Source organism: Lygodium microphyllum, chromosome 10, assembly GCF_053477565.2.
Source record: "Lygodium microphyllum isolate KBCC chromosome 10, Lygodium_microphyllum_v1.1.10, whole genome shotgun sequence".
Classification (NCBI taxonomy): domain Eukaryota; kingdom Viridiplantae; phylum Streptophyta; class Polypodiopsida; order Schizaeales; family Lygodiaceae; genus Lygodium; species Lygodium microphyllum.
The window spans coordinates 121,215,696-121,239,127 of NC_141144.1; the positions used below are offsets into that span (position 1 = coordinate 121,215,696).

The 23,432-nt window shown below is 43.9% G+C and overlaps 1 protein-coding gene across 2 annotated transcripts in view; it reads left to right on the forward strand.

Annotated features, from left to right (window-relative positions):
• LOC148030504 (phospholipid:diacylglycerol acyltransferase 1-like) overlaps positions 1-23,432 on the forward strand; it is a 121,622-nt gene that overhangs the window by 37,755 nt on the left and 60,435 nt on the right. For both annotated transcript variants that reach the window (XM_087686847.1, XM_087686848.1), the window contains exon 3: positions 7-290. In XM_087686847.1, coding sequence (XP_087542973.1) covers positions 7-290 — 284 coding nt within the window. The remainder of the gene's footprint in view (positions 1-6; positions 291-23,432) is intronic.

The following is a 23,432-nucleotide window of genomic DNA, read 5'->3' on the forward strand; positions in this document are numbered from 1 at the left end:
AAGCAGGTGCGGGACAAAACTTTGAGCAGGCTTAAAAGCACAATAGAGCTTCTGGTTGTCACAAACGAAGGAATGAAGGTGGTGGTTACTGCCCATTCAATGGGAGCTCTATATTTCTTGCATTTCATGAAATGGGTTGAGACTCCTTTGCCAATGGGTGGTGGTGGGGGTTCTGATTGGTGTGCAAAACATATAAAAGCTGTCATGAACATTGGTGGGCCATTGCTTGGAGTACCGAAAGCAGTGACAGGACTTTTCTCTTGTGAAGCTAAAGATATTGCAATGGCAAGGTAATGTAGTACCACTTGAATCTACATCAAATGTTTCATGAGGAAATGCATGTGTCTTGTATATTGAGATTTGCATAGTACCAAGGGAATTGAGTTCCATGTGGTCCCTTAACCAAACATTGAACAACTAAAACTTAAGAACTCATTTTGTTTCCTTAACTAAGAATATTGAAAGACTGGGAAACAAAGAGCCAATTTAAATCTGTTTTGCATCTCTACATATCCAGTGCAGTGATGTTTTCTCATCAAGTCCCTCTATTTTTTGCCTTACAAGTTGGTAATGTGCAGTAATACGTTTAGTTGAAATGTCATTTCAGAATGAACGTCCCTGTCATTTTATTAAGAATTCAGCATGAAAGGAGGGATTGTCTATTATGTTGAGATTTGTGGCACTTTATATCATTATGCAAAACTTACTGCCCTTGATGGACTGTATTTGTTGTCATTAAGCACATGCTGCACTACGAAGTCAATGGAGATCTTGTTTATTGCATCAGCTGCATGACAACTGAACTCCAGCTCGATATAGCTTGAGTATAGACAAACAGCCACAAATGTGGTAGGGAAAATGTGACTTCCTCTAAGCTAGAAGAAGACACATCGATGGCCCCAAATGAAAGCCCAATCTGACAGGAGGCCACCATACGCCAATGAGAGTGGAGAGGCCTTGAATAGATCACTCTAGTGATGTTCAGTCGAGAATGGATGAACCAAGGTATTGAAGGCACCATAATCTACCAAAAAAGAGCAACATGGATCAATGGCCATGGAATGGGTATGCAAATGGTAGGGGATTAGAAAACTTTTAAAAAAGACTTCCCCTAGCTCCATGCCCGTCACATCGCACTGCTGCCCCTCACCCTGACTACTCACGCCTGTCCAACTGATCACCCGCCCCGACTGATCGCCCCCCCACCCCGACTGCTCGCGCCCGCTCCGTCTGCCTGCGGCCATCGCGCACCCTTCCCCCTGCCTGTCATCCTGGGACACACCGTTCCCCGCCATCTCCCCCCCTCCCCCCCCCTATTCCGGGCGCGCTGGCTCTGCCCCGTGATCTCGGCTCCGTCCAGCAGACCTACCACTCCCTGTGCGGTGCCCATCGTAACCTGACCATCTGTGGCGTCCAACACCTCCCCCACCGCCAAAAACAGCAACTGCCCCCCACCCTTGAGTTGCTCCCTCCATCTACAACGACTTTCCCCCCTCAGGTAGCACGACAATGTGATTGGTACTTTTTCAGAAGGGACGCATAATGGAAACCCCTGGTCAGACGCTGGTGCATTTAGCCAGTGCCCCCCAGTCAAACACCTTGCGCATTGTCCTCTCTAAGGAGCAGCTCTTAGCCGTCCGGGCTACAAAGCTGGAGCTAAAGGAAACAACAATCTATGGTTAGGTAGTAGGACATTCCCTAGCTAGGGCCCAGCTTCGGGAGTGGCTCCACTCCACGCTGCGCATCGACACAACGCAGATTGTGGAGGCGGTTCTAATGGGCCAAGGGATCTTCATGGTTTAGCTCATCTTGGCAGATGCGGCTCGTGAGTTACTACCGAGTTCACCCTATGAGTCCACGAAGGGGGTCATATACATGGTCCCTTGGTACAATGGCTTCACAGTGGAGGCATTTGCACTCCACAATAGGTTTCTTTGGCACCGGTCACCCTTCTCTTTCCAGCCTGGCAATAGAGTATTGCCAGTTGGTGGAAGACTTTGGACGGCTCTTCGGCACTGTCCTTCCCCCATCTTTCGTGGACGCAATGATAGCCGTAGGAGTCCCAAAGGTACGGGTGGCAGTGAAAGAGGTCAAGAATATCCCACAGTTCCTAGAGATTGAGATAGGTAGATACTCCTTTGGGCAGCAAGTCATTGTGACTGGGCAGCCAAAGAAGTGCCTGCACTGCCTTGACTTTGGGCACTAGGCAGTAGAGTGCATGCGCTTCGATGCTAGGGCGGCTCCGCCAACAAGCCCACAGGTGGATGTCACACGAGTACAGAGACAACAAAGAGGGAGACGAAAGGGGGGGGTATAGGGAGCTCCTCAGACACAGCCACGGCAGGGAGCTGGAGAGCAAGTGTCCCCCCCCCTCTCACTGTTGGGTGTAAAGGCCCGTTATGCACTCTTCTGTGTATATATTACTTCACACATGTGAAACCACCCTAATGGATGTAAGTGTACCGTACCCTAAGTATAAATACATTATTTTATTCTTTGTGTGGTACACACCCATTCGACGACTCACTCTCACTCTTATCATTGTCAAACACTCTTCAAGTCTGAGTCCTAAAACTCCTCGATTATTGTGCCAACTCACAGTTCTCACTCTCTATCTGCTTCTGCTTCGCCTCTGCAAATCGGTATCAGAGCACAACGGTGCAGGCTTGTAGTCACTGCAGACATTGCAGTCATCATCATTGGGATCAATAGGTGGCATCTGTGATAATGCCTACTGTAGACGTAATAGGTAATAGGCGAAGGCAGAGGACAGGTAAGCAAAGACAGTCGTCAGAACCAGACGGGCTGACCAGAGTGCGACAGGCGAGAGGTTGTCATCGGGGCAAAAGGCAATCTCGCGATCTTCATGTGACCCGGATCAGCGCCTAGAACTAGCGCACGACATAACTAGCACTGTGCGTCAGACGCACGCACAGTCAACAAGTTTAGGCCACATGACAACGTCAGATGGGCAACGCGTGACAAGCCGATGGGGCCAGGCGGCAAATGGGACGGGCAGGTCAACGTTCCTTTTTTTAAAAAAAATAATAATAAAGTTTCCTTTCCCCTCTCTACTGGGTGTTTACACATACAAGCACGGAGTGCAAATCTGTGCAAATCTGTGTCTTAAAATTTGGGGCTTTTCCCAAATTTGGTGATTGACACATATTGCAGTGATCTCTGGACCATAAATTGCATACATTGAGTGCATAGGTCTTAGAAAAATTTTTGGGGATTCTCAAATGCAAATGAAATTTTTTGCTTGGATGAGCCAATTTTTTGGAAATTGTGCACTATTGGACCCCAAAATTTGGGGCTTTTGCAGAAATCGAGAAATTTCTGCGACATTAGTCCGTACTTGATACTCGGGAAGATGTATTTATGCAATTGGAGTAGATTCACTGCAGAAATTTTGGGGCTTTTCACATTGGTGATGTATTTTTGAGTCGTTTTGAGATTGGAGAGTAAAATTTGCAGCAGATTCACTGCTGAGTGGGAGTCTTTAGAGTTTTGGATGATTTAAATGTTGAAAAATGGCAGTTTCTCTTGGTACATGCATTGCTAAATACTCATTATACAGTGAAACAGTGGTAAATACAATACAACATTTGGGTCATTGCATTTGGGAATTTTGGTGATGTACTAGTGAAGCAGGAGCTATCCTTAATGCAAATGTATCAGATTTGATTCGTGCACATGCAGTAATCAGTACTTGAAACTAAAATTTGTAGCTAAACATTTGCTTCTTGGACACTTTGGAAGTACAAGAGTGTGTACTTATTGTTATAATTCAGAAACCTTGCTATTGACTAAAAGCATTCAGTCTCTTATTGCAGTACTGTATTGTTGAAAATGGCTGGCAGTGCATCTACATCTGACACAAAGAATCTCTTTGAGATTCGTAAATTTGACGGAAATGGTTTTGATCTTTGGAAAGATCGTATGCAAGGTATACTTTTTCTAAAGGATTGTGATTATCCTTTAGAAGAACATAAGCCTGTTGCTTTGTCAGATGAGGATTGGGCTAAAATTAATAAAAAGGCCATTACTTACATTAAAATGGCCGTCACAGATGACATCTTGGTTGATATAAAGGGGCTTGATACTGCCTATGTAGTCTGGGAAAAGCTTAAGGCTACTTATGAGAATACAACTCCTGTCAATTAGGAACATCTCATGCGGAAGTTGGTTAACTTGAAGCTTGATGAGTCCAAACTTGATTCAGAGCATTTGAATGCTTTCACTGGTATTTTGAGTTAGTTATTACAGGATGCAAGTTTGCCATCTTTTGATCCTAAATTGAGGGCTATTTTCTTGCTCATGACTTTGCCCGATTCATGGGAAGCATTGGTTGTGTCATTTAATAATAACCTCAACTTGACATTTGATGGTGTGCGTGGTTCTATTGTGAATGAAGAGATTAGACGCAAGGCAAGTGGAGAAAACAGTGGATCAGCCTATAATGTAAGAGGAAGACCTGAAAAAAGGTATAATGCTGCAAATAAAAACAAAAATCGCAGCAAAAGCAAGGAAAAACAGCAAGATGTAACTTGTTATCAATGTGGTCGCAAAGGGCTTAAAAAGCCCGATTGCAAGTACTTTAAAAGGAAACAAGAACGTAAGAAACAGGCCAATGCAAAAGGCAAAAAGAATGATAAGGATGGCAGCTCTACCCCTAAAGAGATAGAAAAAGAAAATGTGGTATCTAGTGTTGTTATTGAGGAGATAGAAGATGATAAAGATGCTGATTTGCTGGTTGCATTTTCAGATCTGCTTGCTATGACAGTGGAGGATATGTATATCACTAAAACAGATGTGATAGATGCCTTGTTGTCAACTCATGATGGTTTGTCACAATCGTGGATTGTTGACAGCGGTGCTTCTTTTCATGTAACTCCATCTCTGGAGTGTTTTTCTACTTATGCAGAAGGTAATCTTGGAAAAATCTACCTTGGCAACAATCATGCATGTGATATTGAAGGAATGGGCACCATACACGTGGCTCTAGAAAATGGTCGGGAATTGATTATTCATGATGTTAGGTATGTTCCTGGCATCAAGAAGTGCTTGCTTTCTGATAGGCAGCTAGACAACAAAGGTTACTTCACTACTTTTGGTGGTGGTATGTGGAAAATACAGAAAGGATCTATGCTAGTCACTAGAGGTGGTAAAAAGAGGACTCTATATTATCTCTACTGCAAGGCACTTTCTGGAGAGTTTGTGCATTTGTTGAAGTACAATCACACATGGAGTTATGGCACAAGCGTCTTGGACATATGAGCCAAAAGGGTTTGCAGGCACTCTCTTCACTTGGAAGAGTTGATGTGAAAAGCTCAAAGCTTGACTTTTGTGATGATTGTATTTTTGATAAACATGTAAAGAGTCCCTACTCTCATGGAGCCTCTAGGAAGGCATGTATCTTGGATTTAGTCCATTTTGATGTTTGCACCATGCCAATAAAAACTCATAGTGGTTTCCATTATTTTGTGTCTTTTATTGATGACCACTCTAGGAAGCTATGGGTCTACTTGCTTAAGCAGAAAAGTGAGGCATTGGATGCTTTTAAAAGGTTTTATGCATTGGTTAATACTCAAAAAGTCCTAAAGTTAAAATGCATAAGAATAGATAATGGGGGAGAGTATGTATCTAAATAATTCAATAAGTTTTGTGATGACAATGGGATTAAACGAGAGCTTACAGCTCCTTACAATCCATCATCTAATGGTGTGACTGAGAATGAATCGCACGTTATGTGAGAAGATTTGGTGCATGCTATCCACAACTAATCTCTCACAACCGTTTTGGGGAGAGGCACTTAAAACAGCATTGCATATTTGCAACCGATCTCCACATCATGCACTTGATAGTGGCGTTCCTGAAGAGGTTTGGTCTGGCAAACCTGCTTCATATGACCACTTAAGAGTCTTTGGCTACGAATGCTATGTACATGTATCTATTGATAGCAAAACCAGACTTGACATAAAATCTCATAGAGGCATCTTCATGGGTTATGGAGATGAAGGTGAAATGGGCTATTGAGTTTGGGTTCCAAGCATAAAAAAGGTGCTTCGGAGCCATATTCAATGAGTCAAAGCTGCTGAAAAATGTCACATCTAATCACTCAGACAAAAAAAGAAAGTTAAATTTCAGCATGATCAGTTACTAGAGCAGCCATCAGCCATTGAAAATTCAACTCCTTTTGATGCTGATTATGACAAGCAGCGTATCATCATTGAGCCAGATGAAAATGGGCAGCAAGGGGAGGCTGAATATCAGCTTGAGCACCAAAATCAGTATGCTGAAAATGAATTACAGCAGCCTGAAATTGTATTACAACAACCTGAACATGCAGTTCAATAGCCAAACAATGAGGTCATTGACATTCCCTTGGATGTGGATCCACTAGCTGATAACACAGACCATTGGGTAAGAAGGTCTACACGTGTTAGAAGACCTATAGAAAGGTTTGATCCTTCTTTGGATTGCATTTTTCTCAGAGATGAAGGTGAGCCTCTTACGTATAAAGAGGCCTTATCATGTGAGTTAAAGAAAAAGTGGGAGCTAGCTATGCAGGAAGAAATGAAGTCATTGTATTAGAATGATACTTGGGATTTGGTTACATTACCCAATGATAGAAAAGCCATTCCTAACAAATGGGTCTATAAAATCAAATGTGTGGATGGTAAACTGAAATACAAAGCCAGACTTGTGGCTAAGGGCTATACACAAAAGGGTGGGCATTGATTTTCAGGAAGTGTTTTCTCCTGTTGTCAAAATGACCACTCTTCGAGTGTTATTTGCCATTGTAGCATCTATGGATCTTGAGCTTGATCAGATGGATGTTAGAATTGCATTTTTGCACGGTGATTTGGAAGAAGAGCTATACATGAAACAGCCCGAAGGCTTTGTTATACATGGAAAGGAGCATTTGGTATGTAAGCTTAAGAGAAGCTTGTATGGTTTGAAACAGGCTCCTAGACAATGGTATAAAACGTTTGATGCCTTCATGCTCTCACATGGTTTTAAAAGAAGTAGTGCAGATCACTGCTTATATATTAAGAATGTTGATGATGGAAGCCTTATTATACTTGTGCTTTATGTGGATGATATGCTTATTGTTGGTAAGCATAAAAGCCAGATTAATGCATTGAAAAGGCAGCTGAATTCAGCCTTTTCTATGAAGGATTTGGATGCAGCTGATTGTATTTTGGGCATGCGTGTCACACGAGATAGAGAGCAACAACTCTTATTTCTCTCACATGAAAAGTACATTAGCAAAGTACTTGATCGTTTTTCTATGTCTAATGCTAAGCCTCTTGGTGTACCTTTTCCACCTATCTTAAGCTTAGCAAAGCAGATTGCCTAAAAGATGACAAGGCAGCCAATACCGTGAAGGGTATTCCTTATGCTTCAGCTTGTGGTTCACTCATGTATGCTATGGTTGCTACTAGACCTAACATTGCTTATGCAGTGGGAGTTGTAAGCAGGTTCATGTCAAATCCTGGCAAAGCACATTGGGAAGCAGTGAAATGTATCTTATGGTACCTTAAGGGCACACAAAGAAAATGTATTTGCTATTAGAAGGGTATGTTGGATATGCAGGGGTATTGTGACGCAGTCATGGCAAGTGACTTGGATACTCGCAAATCTACTAGCGGTTATATCTTTATCTTGACGGGTGGGGCAGTTTCTTGGTGCTCTAGATTGCAAAAAATAGTAGCACTCTCTACCACTGAGGCTGAATATATTTCAGCCACTACAGCTTCAAAAGAAGCAGTTTGGCTTGGTCGTTTGGTCAAGGATTTTGGGCTGCCCACCAAAATACATGTACTTAGTTGTGATAGCCAGAGCGCTGTATGCCTGGCTAAGAATGCCATGTTTCATGCACGTACCAAACATATTGATGTTCAGTATCATTTTATCAGACAGGTTCTGGATGATGGTCTAGTTACTTTGACTAAGATCAAATCACAAGATAACCCTGCAGATGTTCTCACTAAAAGTCTTGCAAAGGCTCCACATTAGCATTGCATTAGACTTGTGGGAGTTGGTTAAAGGTTTGCTTAGGACCTTTAAGTGGGAGGTTGTTGGGTGTAAAGGCCCTTTACGTGCTCTCCCGTGTATATATTACTTCACAGATGTGAATCCACCCTAACGGGTGTAAGTGTACCGTACCCTAAGTATAAATACATTCTTTTATTCTTTGTGTGTACCACACTGGTACACACTCATTCGACGACTCACTCTTACTCTATCACTGTCAAACACTCTTGAGCTCTGAGTCCTAAAACTCCTCGATTATTGTGCCAACTCACAGCTCTCACTTTCTATCTGCTTCCGCTTCGCCTCTGCACTCACCTTGCCTGACAGGTCCACAGATCTTCACATCCACCCCCCACAGAGGCGTCACAGGCCGCCTCACCTGAGGGTCCATAGCTCCCCCCCTTTCTCCCAGCACGAGTTGCATGATGGACATCAACTGGTGGGCAGGGGCCGAGGTCCCTTATCTAAGCATTATCTTTCGAGCACCCATGTAGTGGAGAGCGCCAATAGATGTGATTGAGTGGCCCTTGGCACAGGCAGCCCGTTTCTACCAGTGTACGGAGTCTCGCCTGTGCCTAGTTGATTGATGCGCTTGGTGGTACCACCAAGCGCATCCATCACCCCCATGGTCCGACCGAGGGCTACCATGGGGGAATGGAGTTCACCATCCAGGCCGGTAGCAAAGCCTATCCGCATGCCTCATAGCTCCTCTTCTTCGTCTGCAGCTTCCACGCCGAACAGATGCTTGTTCGGTCAGTCGTCACAAGTCTCCCTATAAGTTTAGCGGTTGGATAGTTTTTATGTGGGAGAATGGGAATGCTCTCGTGGAGGCCAGATTGGATAGTTGGCGAAAACCACACTATTCGATCATTGCCCAGTTCTCCTTACACTTGATTCTCCAATATTTGCCCTTGACACACGATTCTGTTGGATCCTGGACTCGATCTATAGGAGAGAGGAGGTGATGAGACAGATTGAGCAGATTTGGACCAAGGAGTGGGGTACGAGGGACCGGATCGCAGAGGAGGTTGCAAAGGTCCTAGCCGAGTCGAGCAGTATCTGCCAAGAGGCAGCTATACAGGCCAGGCAGCAGAGCTGGGAGGAGGAGAGAGCAGTTCGGCGGGACCTTGCAACCGCGCAGAGATTATTACAGGAGGCACCAAGGGATCCCACCCTCCACGCACAAGAGGTGCACGTGTGAGCAGCCATTGGTGGCCTTGAGGATAGGCGCTTGGAGTTCTCTTTCCGTACCTCAGCAGCTTTCTAGGCGCAGAAAGGGGACACGATGTGCAAGGAGTTTTTCCAGGTACACCAGCCTCGCACCTCAGGAGAGCAGATACGCAGCCTTCGAGATTAGTATGGGAGGACTCGTTCTAGCCTAGACAAGGTGATGGAGATTGCCACCGACTACTATAGGCGCCTGTTCTAGCAGGAGGCAACCTCAGCCTGAGGACAGCAATGTAGACAGTAGGTCTGGGATCACATCCCGTTCCTCGTCACAGAGGAGATGGGATGCTTCCTCCTAGCCCTCTTCACAGAGAAGAAATTAGAGGAGGCCTTTTATACACAGTGTTAGGGCTCGGATTCTACCATTTATTTAGTACTATTTCATACATTAGTATTAGTATGCATGTAGTCTTTTGGTCAGCATATGTACAGCAGTCTTTATACTTCATATGATGTGTCACCTGAAAGTCAGGGCGTAGGTCCAAAACGTCAGGCAGTTATATTCGAGTAGTTTTTTTCTGATCATGAATGGAATATGACTATGGGCAGTGCTCAGGAATGGCTACTGATGTTTGATCCTATCATTTTCTTATCGTGTCTTGAATGTTAATGTTATTCTCTTTCATGTTATTCAATCAATGATGATTATGGTGAACGAAAACAGTGTTGTGTTCAACGATCAATAATTTTATGTTGCTGAGCATGATGTTTGCTCTGCATTTGAATGTATTTCCCGAATATTATGTGGAGATGAAGGCTAGAAATCTATTCAAGGAGTTTCTTTTCAGTACTGTTGTGTATTCAGGAAGGCCAAAACACTTTGGTGATCCCTGCCAGGTTCAGGAACATGATTTCTTGATTCAGGTGCAGATCTGGAATCAGGTTCTAGGAGATTCAGGCGACAGGAATGTTGATGGCATTGGGATTGGGTAAGGTGCCTTTTATGGGCAGTCTTTATGTCAGACTATTACCCTTATCTATCCAATCCTATTTTTACCAGAAGCAAGTCCCGGGAAATCAGGGAGGCTTTGGCAAGACAGCAGCAACAGGTTGCAGGGCTGGATGATAGGGGTGGAACAGGGGGTTTGTTCAGGCTGGATGAGGAGCAGTTTATTGATGTTGGGCAAACTTCTTTGGAAGGGGGTGCCTCTGCAAGTACCTCAACAGTTTATCATTCTCCTGCCACTTCATCAGAATCTCCAACTTTGTCCGATGATGAGGGCATATTGCCTCTTGACCAGCAGGATACTCCTCCTAGACAGGCATTTGAGAGGTTACAGCATGCAGTGCTTAGAAGAACATTTTTGTTAAGAAGTGCTAGAATTCCACCTCAGAAGGTTTTGAATTTTAACCCATTACCGCCTCCAAGGAAGCCCAAGAACAGACCAGAAATGAATCCAAATCAGTTGGTTAATCCAAAGGTTCGTGCATCCAAATTTTCAGGCAAGAAGAAAGAGAACCCTGATTGCCATGTGGCACAATTTGAGACCAGGTGGACAGCCAGTGGATTCAATCAAATGTACGGGGATCAGGTTAAAATGCAACAGTTTGCTGCCACCTTTTAGGGAAAAGCTATGGACTGGTTTGCCAGTTTTGGTATGGCAGCCTTTAATTCATATGATGCCTTAAAAACAACATTTTTGGGCAGGTTTCGTAAAGATAAAACTCCGGGAGACATTCTTAGGAAGATTAAGAAAATCAAGCAAAAGGCTATGTTGGCGGAGGATTATGCTCAGAAGTTTAGGAATTTGCTAAATAGGCTGCATGCTGATGATACACCTTTAGTTGAAATGCAGATTACCTACTTTATGAAGGGTTTGAGAGGTAAGATTCGGAACCCCATTGCCAATGTTGAGATGGGCCAGAATGATACATTGAATACAATGATTAGGGCAGCTATGAGAGTGGAAAGAAGACTTGGTACCTCTAGGTCTAAGAACAGTAAAGATGAGGACTCTTCGGATTCAGATTCTGAGGCAGATTCAGGATCAAATTCTGATACAGAGAGTGAAGATGAGGGCAGTGATTACAGCTCAGATTTTGATGATGATTCCAGTGACTCTGATGAAGATAATTTTAGCAGGAGGAAGAAGAAGAAGAAGAAGAAATTAGGATCAGCCAAGACCAAAAAGAAGAAAGCAAAGGAAAAATATAGGAAGAAGTCAGTGGACAGCAAGTTAGATAAAATGTTAAAACAAAAGCTAAAGGATTTGGGTATTTCTAAAAATAAGAAGGAAAAGCATTGTGAGATATGCTAAAGAAAGGGCCATGAAACTAGGGCTTGCTGATATAATCCTAATGTTAGGATGGCACAGCAGATGCCAGTGATGCAAGCAAGACCGAGACCTATTCAACCAGTTGCAGTGAATCAGATTATTCCTGACACTATACCACAGAGACCCTTTAGAGGATCTAGAAGAATGCAAGCTCGACAGGCTTGGGAAAATTTTCAGGCACAACAGCAAACTACACAAAGGGGAGCATGCCATTATTGTGGAGGTCAAGGACACTTTGTTGGACCAAACTGTGAGCTTTGGGCAAGGCATAGGACTGAGAGAGGAATGCCGGTAGCAAGGTCCCGCAATGACGGAAGACCTGCAGGAGCATCTCATCAAGAGCAGTCCTTATAGAGTTACCTGATCAAGATGAGAATAGGCAAACTCCTGAAGGTACAGGAATTGCTCGCTGTCAGGAAATTTACCAGGAAAAGGTTCAAGAAGAGGCAAAAGAGGTCTTAGGTAACACTAATGTTGTAAGTATGCATGTTAATTGTGATTGTTCTAATTGTATTGAAGTAGAGGAATGTCAGGATGAACCAATGGTTTTAGCGGTCACTAGAAGCCGAGCTGGCAAGAAGCTTGATTGGCAGGAACAAGAAAAGACAAGAAAAAAGGCAACCAAACAAGTTAGAAAGTTGCAAAAACTTGCTAAAGAAGTTGAATTTGATCAAGTTGGGGATGTAGGGACTTCAGGCATACAACTTCCTGAACTGCAGGACCAACTTCTTGAACTGCAGGACCAACTTCTTGAACAGCAGGATCAGGTTCTTGATCATCAGGAATAGTTTTCTGATAGTAGAAATGTTAAAAAATTACAGCAAGGTGGTTCAGAAGAGTTGTTTCAAGCTTTGGCTAAGTGTTCCCTGCAGTTGACTTTGGAGCAAGTTTTGGATTTGATACCAGGGTTTAAAGAGAAGTTACTCCTGAAGATCAGGCAAAAGCAGCAGGAAGCTCTTCAAGGTACAATGGATCAAGAACAAGCAATTCCTGATTGTAAGGCAGTCATACCAACTCAGCAAGAGGTTGTGGATTACCAAGTACCTACTATTCAAGTTGAGTATGCAGGAAGAAAACATGATGACGTCTTGTTGGTTGGAGGTTTAGGAGTTAATATACTTCCTGAACATACATATTTGGCAACTAAGTAGGAGGAGCTTTTACCAGCCCCATTTCAGGTCCAGATGGCAGATCAAAGGAGGTTACAGCCTTTGGGTATCTTAATGAATCAACAAATTTTAGTGGCTGGTCTAAAGTTCAGGGTGAGCTTTGTTGTGCTGAGAATGTCAGAAATTGGAGACTCTTATGCAATGCTTTTGGGGAGACCGTCGTTTAGATTGGCTAAACTCAAGCAGGATTGGGGAAATGATTATGTTTGTATTCCAAGAGGACTGAAGGAAATCAGGTTATCTACAGTTAATAAGGTTATCTTGAAAAGTTCAGCTAGACCTATGGTGGCTCAGACTATTAACCTTGCAGATGAAGTAGAAGATGATGAGGAGGAATTATTTCTTCAGGCAAATCCTTCTGTGGTTCCAGTTTTTGAGATAGATGTTGATGGCATTATACAAGGGCATCAGGAGCAGCCTCATGTGGCTGGAAATGTTCTTTTGGAGCATCAACCTGTTGAAACTGCAGGTCAAAATCAGTCTGGACATCAAGCAAAATGTCTTCCTGAAGGTCCGGAGCATCCTGAATTTCAGGACAGAACAAGGGATGAGTAGGATAAATTAATTCAGGATCAAGGCATTGTTTATCCTGAAGTTTTGCAGCAAGAAGGACCTGAAAAACAGCAAGCTGGTATGGACAGTTTAGGTGTATTGGATGAAGAGGGGCAGAAAGCTATTGTGCCGGCTGAATTAAGGTATGAGCATACAATGAGAAGATCTGCAAGAGTTGTTGAAGATGAGGTTCAGGAGCTTGACTTGAATATTGAAGGAGAGCCTAAACCTATCAAGGTTAGTATTTTTGTTGAGGACAATTTCAAGCAGGCTCTAATTCAGTTGTGCAGAGAGTTTCGAGATATGTTTGCTTGGGATTACACAGATATGAAATACACAAAAATCAGCAATAAAGACCCTCATAAAAGTTGTTAGATAAGGCTCAAATGTCTTATGAGCAGCTCCCTGAAACTTAGGCGGTCCATTTTTCAACCCAAAGTTCATAACTGTGCTAACATAAGCTCCCCACTCTGTGATGAAAGCTGTCTTATCCATGTCTTCCGGATGCATCCTGATTTGATTGTATCCTGAAACCCATCCAGAAAACTATATATCTCATGACCTGCCACATCGTCTAAGAGAGAATCAGTAAAAGGAAGCGGAAAAGGATCAGTAATAGTAGTTGCATTTAATTTCCTATAATCAACACAAACTTTGATATTCCCATTCTTTTTTGGCACCACAACAATACGAGATAACCAAGTAACCTCATTGACTGGTTTGATGAACCCAACTCTCAGGAGCTTGTCAATTTCTTCCTTGACCTGTTTGGCATAATTAGGATTCATTCTATACCTCTTCTGAACAATGGGCTTAGCATCTTTCTTCAAATTTTTCCTGTGCTGACACACAGCTAGATCTAGCAGGAGAGAGCATCTCAAACACCTTAGGTTATGCTTTTAGAGATGCAGAATGTTTGGTATGTCATTAAATCCTTTCAAGTCAGTCTTTGCAGCTAAAAGGGGCGTGTTGTTGGGTCATATCTTGTCAAAAGAAGGCATGAGTATTGATCCCAGAAAAATTGCAGCTGTTCAGAAAGCTAAAGCTCCAAGTAATGTGCAGGAAGTCACGAGGTTTGTGGGCCAAGTTAAGTGGCACAACAGGTATTTAAGGTACTTATCACATATTTGTTCTCCTCTTACAACTCTCACTAGGAAAGGGATGCAGTTTGTTTGGAGGGAGGATCAGGAGAGAGCCTTCAGTATTCTTAAGAAAATGTTGGTGGTGGCTCCAATCTTGCAACCTCCAGCATGGGATTTACCTTTCCATATTTTTGTTGATGCATATGATTTGACTGTGGGAGCTGTTCTAATGCAGGATAAAGTATCTGGTTGGTACAGACCAATTTATTATGCAAGCAGGAGATTAAGTACTGCTGAAAAGAACTATTCGGTAACTGAGGAGACATGCATGGGTTAATAGACATGTCAAGAAGAAAAATTTTCAGGAGGGAGATTGGGTTGTAGTATATAACTCTCGCCTTGGCAAGTTTCCTGGTAAGTTAAAGCTTAGGTATGTAGATCTCTTTGTCATTTTCAAAGACATGGGTCAGGGTACCTTTTTGTTGCAGGACTTGCAAGGGAAGGTTTTACAACCTGCAGTGAATGGATTTAGGCTTAAGAGATTGGTACAACCTTATTATTCCAATGTTCATGTTATCATTCAAAATGGGACAAAAGAATCAGTTATTGGTAGTTACATGTGTGAATGGTTTAAATCTCATGATGTTGAAGTGACACTTAGCACAAAACAGAGTAGACTGAGAGAGAACTTGGACTTTGGCATGCAAATGGAAAAGGGCATGTTTTCTTTTGAGGGTTTCTCCCCTTCTCCACTCCCGACTCATTTTCGGCCTGCAACTCTCACCGCCATGACGCATACCCGTCGCTCTTCAGTCCGGAAGCTGTCTCTGACCAAGTGCGGCCGTCAGGAGGATGACGATGATGAGCTTTATGTGGCGAGCGATGATGAAAAACTGGTGCAGCAGGGAGACGAAGAGGTAATGCCATCGAATGCTTCAGCTCTTTCCAGCCCTAGTGCTGTTGGTACTCCCTTCGTGGACTCCAACTTGTATTTGAATGTTGAGGCTGAGGTTCACCGATTACGGTTTAAAAAAATCAGGTTGTATGATTATGCCCGTTTGCCTTGGGATCGCTGGGTATCGAATGTGCATGCTTCAATCCAGATGGATATTTTGCAGCACTCAAATTGTAAAATTGCAAGTCATCTTGAGTTATCTCCTGCCATTGTCAGTGAAGTGTTTGCTCTTCCTATGAATGATAATCCGATTGCATATCGGTGTACTGAAGATCAGATGCAATATGTTTTTGGTGAACCAGCTGGACCTTGGAATGTTTATGTCCTGAAGCGCATTGATGGTGTCAAGAAATTGCAGTTGCGGTGGTTTATGGAGCGTTTTATGATGTTTATCAAGACCTATAGTATTGCTCGTGATACTTACGGCATTCTTTATTATGCAGAGCATTTGGGGATGCCGAATTGGGCAGGCCTTATGTTTGATAGGCTCAAGGCTGAAATCAAGATCTCCAAAAGTAAGAAGATTTTTCAGAAATCTCGGATGGGTTGTTTTCTTGCAGGTTTGTATGAGCATGCACGGGTCTTGTATCCCGAGCTTACAGCTGAGTATTTGCTGAAAATGGATGTTGCTTCTTTGGCTGAAGATGCAGTGGAAGTTGATCATAAAGTTGATGTTTCTCAGGAGATTAAAAATGTCAATGATGCTCATGATATGTTTGATGGTGATACTGCAAAATAGGCTATTTATAGTGATTTGAAGCAGGTTGGATATCATGAGGCATATGCTAAGCAGATTGCTTCTGAATTTGTTAAGGGGGATCATAAGGATGCAGGTGTTAAAGATGTACTTCATGTTTATAAACAAAATGATGGGAATGATGCTTTTAAAGTAGATGGCAATCTTTATGCAAAGAAAAAGCAGAAAATTGGGAAGATATGGTTGAGGAGTCGGTCTACATCAGTGGAGAAGAAGCAAGATGCTAATTTTGATGCTCGGAATCCTCTTTGTGATGACTTTGGTATTCAGCAAGTGGCTGAAGGTTCAGCCGACATACCTTCGGTTTCAACTGGTTCTGGGATGCATGATGATCACTTTGGTCGTCTTTCTGATACTGTTGGAGTTATGCAAAAACTCATGGTATATTTCCAGGATTTTGATAAGCGCAATGCCCAAACTGCTGTTCGGATTACTGCTATGCAGGTTCAGTTGGCTGCCAGGAAAAAGGCAATTGAGGACTTGACTCAGCAAGTGCAGCACAAGCAATCCGAGTATGATGCATTGGAATTGGATCTTAATGGTAAAATTATGCATCTGTAGCAGCTGTTGGATAAAAATAAAATGTCTACTACACTTTTTGAAAAATGGACTAGTGAACTTAAGGATCAATACTTGGAGAAAATGCAGTCTTTTATGGGGAAACATGTTCAACTCCAGGTTGATTATCAAATGTTGTTGGAAAGATATCAGCCATTGAAAGAAGTTGAGAAGCAGATCTTGAGTAATGTTGAGGTTGAACTGGATGCTTCAGTGATATTGAAATCTGATTTTGAGGATATTCGAAATGCATTGGTGAATGATGTTAAACTTGCATGGCAAATGGTTGCCGATAGGTTTGAAGGCATGATTTCTCGGGCTTATCATATGCTTCAGAATGCCTTTGTGTCTGCAGATTATGAGGATGTTATGCATGAGAGAGACGCTTTGAAATTGAAAGTGCAGGAATTGGAGGCAAAATGCATGGATGTCACTGCAAAATTGGAGAAGGCTGTGGATGCAAAAAGAGCAAGTGAAGAGCATGTAGCTACTTTGTTGCAGCATAGAGACTTTCGGTCTGATGATCATGATTCTCTGATTCAGGAGGTGATTCATACACTTCATCAGGATTTTTCTGCTATAGATCATGAACCAGTTCAGCATCATGATGTTGGTGCTGTGTCATGTCAGAAGTTTTCATGCATGGATATCATTCCCTATACTCCTAGATCTTACTAGTTGTTACTTTGGATGTAGTTTTGTTTTGTTCATGATACATTTTGATCATCTCACTAACTCTTAGAATCAATTATGCAACTACATAAGAGGATTATGAGTATCCTAGAGGGGCTCTACTCATGATAGCTTAGTGCGGCTTGTCAAGGGGTGCAAGGCCTCTAGTGAGGGAAGGAGTTTCGGCTGGAGAGATCGGTTCTCAGCAAGGCTGCCCCTTGGCCTCGTACATATTCCTACTCTTTGCAAAGGCGATGTCCCATTTCCTCAGGTAGGGGTGAGCAGATTACGCAGCCTCCGACTTCCCGTGAAGGAGGAGACTAAGTTGCTAGACTCAGAGTATGCAGATGATACAACACTCTACATTGAGGACGATGAATTGATGTTGGAGAGAGTGAGACCGGTTCTTGAGGTGTTCTGTTTTGTAGCGGGAGAAATCAACTGGTGAAAGTCGGTTGGTTTTCTCACAAACCTAGACTCTAGCATGGAGTGGGGCGTCCACCTAGGATTTAGATGGGTGAGCAGAGGGCAGAGACCGTTCATTATCTAGGTTCCAGGTGGGACTCGACATCACTTCTGCCCAACAGTTTCTTCCAGTCCTCGATTCTATTTGGAGGAAGCTGACCTACTGGAGCACGGCTTGCCTCTCACTATCAGGCCGAGCCCTGGTACTTAATCAAGTCCTCTTAGCGACGGCCTGGTACATCGCCTCATGTTGGTGCTTCTCCTCATCCTGTGCAGTGCAGCTTCACCGCCTAGTGTGAAACTTTTTGTGGTCCGGGTCAGACGGCTGTAGGGATTCCAGGGCCAAGGTGGCGTGGGCGACCATCATACATCGACCAGAGAGAGGGCTCGGGATCATAGACCCATAGTATCAGAGTATGGCCCTCTTGGGCAAGCTAGTTGTCCGCGGCCTCACACCAGGAGGGCAGACCTGGAAGGTCCTATTGCAGGAGGGTCTTCAGGAGTGTAGATCGAGGCTCGGTGGTGAGTGGAGTCCGTCCCTAAGATAGATCTTCACGTCAACCCAGATCACCTTTCCTATGCAGCTTGCTTCACGTGTGGCAAGGCCTGTGTAAGGTCCTAATCCAGAGCCCCCCAGGCTACCAGGAGATAGACCAATAATCTGGAACCCCCAGGTCAAAGATCAGGATGGGGCACAGATTGGTGAGCGCCCCCACATCTAGTGGGCCGGCCCCGGCTCGTACCATCAGGACATGGCGGAAGGTGTATAGGTTGGTGGACGAGGAGGTGTTGCAACGAGTATCAGGTTGTCAGAGAGGAGTGGAGTTAAGGAGAAGGGAGATAGATACAGCAATACCTCAAGAGTGGCTTGCCCCCTCGATACGAGAGCCGATAGAGCCTGGGGAGGTATGGGCTGCTAGGTTTTCACCAGCAAGCATCTCCCTCCAAGTGGTAGGTAGAGTGAGCAACGCTCCACCTGGGGTCTTCTTCACTGTGCAGGAGGGGGGGCGTTTGGCTCTTGACAGGGGGCAGCAGGATGAGAGGATTGATGTCCTTTCATGGAGGAGGATCCGAGTGATTGGCCTTTAGAGGAAGACATGGCGGCTGGACCCTTTTGTCTTCTGGGAGGAGTTCAGGGAGTGGCACCTTTAAATCTAGGAGGGCAAGCCACTTGATGAGTTGGAGTGGGATCCAGGGGAGTGGCTATGGCCGGCTACTGTAGTCGCCAAGAAGCCACCGAGGCTGCTGGAGTACATTGCTAGGATTGGCAGACACGTATTGATGTAGGAGGATATGGATTGGGCGCGGTCGCATAGCAGGCACTAGGCGGAGCACAGCATCACAGAGCCTTTCCGACGGACCTTCTGGCACCACCTATGGGATAGATGGAGACCAAGGAGGGTATCGTATTTCTTATGGCTGGTGGCATATGGAGGCTTGGCGGTGGGAAGTTGGCTTACCCAAATGCAAAAAGAGGGAGTTTGTAAGCGCTGCACACAGCAACCTTTGGAAACCCCAAAACATTGCCTTTGGTCGTGCAAGGCAGTGCAGCTAGTGTGGAGAGGAGCATGCCGCATCCTTCGCCGCATGGCTCCCAACCTCGGATGTATCTCTTAGAGAGCTTTCTGCTGGCAAGTAGTCAGCCAGGGCCATCACCTTCTGTATGAGGCCGGGACGTAGGATACGATAGTCATTATCGAGGCAGGGTCATGTGCAGTGGTCGGTTTGGAGGCTCTACCCATCTGCCATGTATTGGAGTCCACAGCAGACCGCTCTGAAGTATGGGAGATCATAGGGAGTCTTACTGGATGGCATATATGGAAGGCGCGGTGTCAAGAGATTTTTGGCGAAGAGAGACTTTTAGTACAGGCGACCTTAGCAGAGCTCTGGACCTCTATCATCCACTCCCTCCGCGGACGATGGGATCAGGTGCAAGGTGAGTTTGGGCTTGTCAGGAGCTCTGCTGTCATTTCATGCACACTTGGGACGGCCAAGACCTATTTTTCGAGATGCAGGCAAGCAGCCCCAAATGGTGTTACACCCCCCCCCCCCCCTCCATGGCTTTTTGCCCCCATCCCCCCTAGACCGCCCTGAGAGGCTTGTACATTTGATATATTTGCAACTCTGCATCAGCTCCAACTAGTCTTTTGAGCATGAGCACTTCCTTGTATTCAAAGGTTTTTTTTGAAGTAATATAATTAGCCACTTTTTATTTGCAAAAAAAAAGAAAAATGTAGGAGATTATGACCAAAATGACAAATGGACTAAATGATTTAATTAAAAATGAACTCTAGTTCTGGTATCCCTAGCTCTTGGCAGAGTGACCATTGCACTAGCAATGAAAGATTGGACACCATGGCATGCGGTGGATAAGTGAATAGGCTATGTGGTGCAAGGATAGGGCAAAAGGAACAAGGTGCAATTTGAAGCTTTCATTAAATTAAAAGTTTGCCTAGTAGCTCACTTAAGGCACTTACTAGACATGGTAGTCATAATAGTCAATGGGGCTTGTTTTTTCTTCCCTCCATAGCTTTGTGCTTGCAACACTTAAAAATCTCATGCCCTAGCTTGTGTGAAAAGAAGAAGACGATGAGTTATCTTTGTCCTTTTGACGGCTGGATGAGGAACGTGATGGCTTCCCTTTGTCTTTATGATGAGAGGAGGCAAAGGCCTGATCATCTTAGGTAGTAGTAGAGTAGTTGAGACAACTCTGCTCCTCCAGTAGAAATGCAGTCAACTCATTAAGAGAGTATTGATGCCTATTGCCCTAAGAAACTAGTGGCTATCACCTCTTGTTAGAATCTAATTGCTTCCTCAAACAGGCAACACGTGCCTCATTCCTGATCTGATAAAGGCATGTTGGTTGAACCTATATGGGTGCATTAGGGCCTATTGGCCATACCTTTGAACCTATGACAATTCCCGAAAATCCTTTTGTGACCAATACATGTTTTATCATGTACGACCAAGTGGAATAAGTGGTACCATCCAACTTGTTATCTGTAGCAAGCATCCCAAACAACTCTTCTGATCATGTGCCATCTTTACACAGAATACACAAATGCAATTGAGGCAACTATTTGAATTTGTCCGAAAATGGATAAGGGAGTTGTTATCCCAAGACTTCTATGCAAAAGAATTGGCTAAAAATTAAAATAAGGTGAGAAAGAGCTTATAACCAATGCAAATGTCGATGTAGATGCTGTTTGAGCGTTGCATACACAAATTTTGGGCAATTAGCTAAAATCTGTTGAGATTGGAGTTGAGTCAAGCAATTTGAACAAAAATCCCCAAATTTTGCACACATGAATGTTGGAGAAATTGCTAAATTTGCACAAATTTGATGAAGATTCACACAATAGAAGGTGAATGGCCGGCAGGGATGAGGAGATGGCAAGTAGAGCTGAGAGAGGCAGCAAGGCTGTATGTGGGACTACAAACAGGACTATGTGAAGGGTTGCTTGCAAGCTGCGTAGAGAGAGAGGTTGTGTGCAACCTACATAGTGAGAGGGGTCGTGTGTAGCCTATGTACAGAAAGAGAGGGTGCAGCAGAAAATGTTGCAATTGAGGTGATGGCGGTTGTGAGCAGCAATACCTTGAGGAACTCCTCATGTTGGAGTTGGCGATAAAACCAATGCAGCAATGGTGGCAAGGTTGGCAACACAACAGCTCTGATACCATTGTTGGATCGAACAAACAACTCAGTGGCCAAGAAGTGGAGTAAGAGTGAGAGTGAGAGTAGACACACAAAGAAGTGCACAAGAGCACCTTCACTAAAATGAATCACAAGAACGAGATTACAAGGTACAACCCTAAGGTTATATAGACCTACACCCTAAAGTGTGTTCTCATGGGTAAAAAACCCCTCCCATGCAAGAGGGTAAAAAGTGCCTGTGGATAGGTGCCTTGACACTAGAAGGACTCGAAGGAAAATACAAGGTGTATTTAACGAAAGTTGTGTAGTTTCTTTTGAATTTGATGGTCATTACTATGGTTGAGGTCCCTCCACCCATTGCAACCATTGAATCTAATGTGCACATGATTTCAACATTGAGACTAAGGGAGTTTCTTTTTAATGTGAACTTATTAGTGCTTTATTGACAAAATTCAAATGCCTTCTTTACAATGGAGTTCTCTTTCAATTGATAACAATAATGATACTCCTAATTTATATGTTCAACCCATGTGAATCCATTGCTAAATGAACTTTCTCATGTCTTTACATTCAAATGTTAGCAATCATGTGTGTCATGTATGGTCATCCCCTACATGTGAGCCTCATTCTAAGGACGTGGATATTCTAGCTGTGACAATGTGTTTGTCTGTCATTTCATTTGTCCCAAATATTTAATATGGAGGTTCACTCTTGCTTTTGTCATCATGCCACCTATCTTTTTCATTTCGGAGCAAGCATCCATTGCCTTGGGCAGCTGGGCAATTTCTTTTGGCAATTATTGCACTTTCTGCAGATTGGACCTGCATTGGATGCAGGTCAGCTACTTTCGCCCCTGTACTCCATTCATCTAGTCATCCATCCAACCAGCCCTCCTCGTCTTTTGGTCTTACCCTCCTGCCTCCACACTGATGTTCAAGTTGTGTGTTGGGGCTGAGTGTTGTAGCCTGTATCATTCCATCTTCTTTCATTTTTTTTCTTCATTCAATTGTGTTTCTCTTGTTTCCTTCTCTATTCACTTCATTTTGCTTTCCTTTCCGCTGCCCACTCTCACATCATATCACTCTCCTTGTTGGGAGCTGGAAGTGGCAGTTGTGCCAGACTGCTACCCGCCTGTGTCCAGCGTCACCCCTGCGCCTGAGACATCTGCCTCCGCAGCTTCCCTGTGCCTGAGCCACCCTGCGTCACTCGCCTGCATAGCTCCCCTGTGTCTTGAGTTGCTCGTCTCTGCCTTGTGCCGCCCACATTTGTAGCTCCCTTGTGCCAATGCTGCTAGCCTCCAGCTCGACCAGCGCTGCTTGCCACTAGCTCAACTCTGACCAGCTGCTTCCGCCATTGGTTCCTGTGTGCATTGCCCGGGTAGGCACAAGCAATCTCGATATGTGTCTAGGACACGATTGATGCAGAAATTACTCGGCAAATAAGTCAAGAATTTTGGGGCTTTTGGGTTTTGTGAAGACATTGGTTCATGCAAAGAAATTTCAGTGTGAAAGACTGTTTTTGAGCATTTTGAGGCAAGAAATTTTGGGGCTTTTGCCTCTACAGTGTTGTTGAGCACTTATTGCACCTTGGATGGTATGCATTATAGACAGTTTTGACAAAGTATACTTCAGTTTGCTACTTGCAGCAATTACTTGCTGTAATTTTTGAAAATTTTGAGATTTCCACGTTGGTCCAGCTAGGACATTACTCTTTTGCTCTTTTTGGCATTGTTTATCATGGCAAATCAAAGAGGTGATGTATTTACCTATGTATCCAAGGAGGACAGGTTGGATGGTAACAACTATTCGCTCTAGTCCTTGATAATGAAGAATGTACTGATTGGGAAAAATATTTGGGACTATGTCAACGGTGAAGAATTTAGGCCTGGAGTTGTGGCTCCTACTACTCCTCTAGGAGGACATGGACGACAGGCAACTCAGCCGCAGCTTGCTTCACTTCAGCCACTTCCCCAAAGATCAGCAACACAAAAGGCATGGGATACACAAGATGCACAAGCTTTG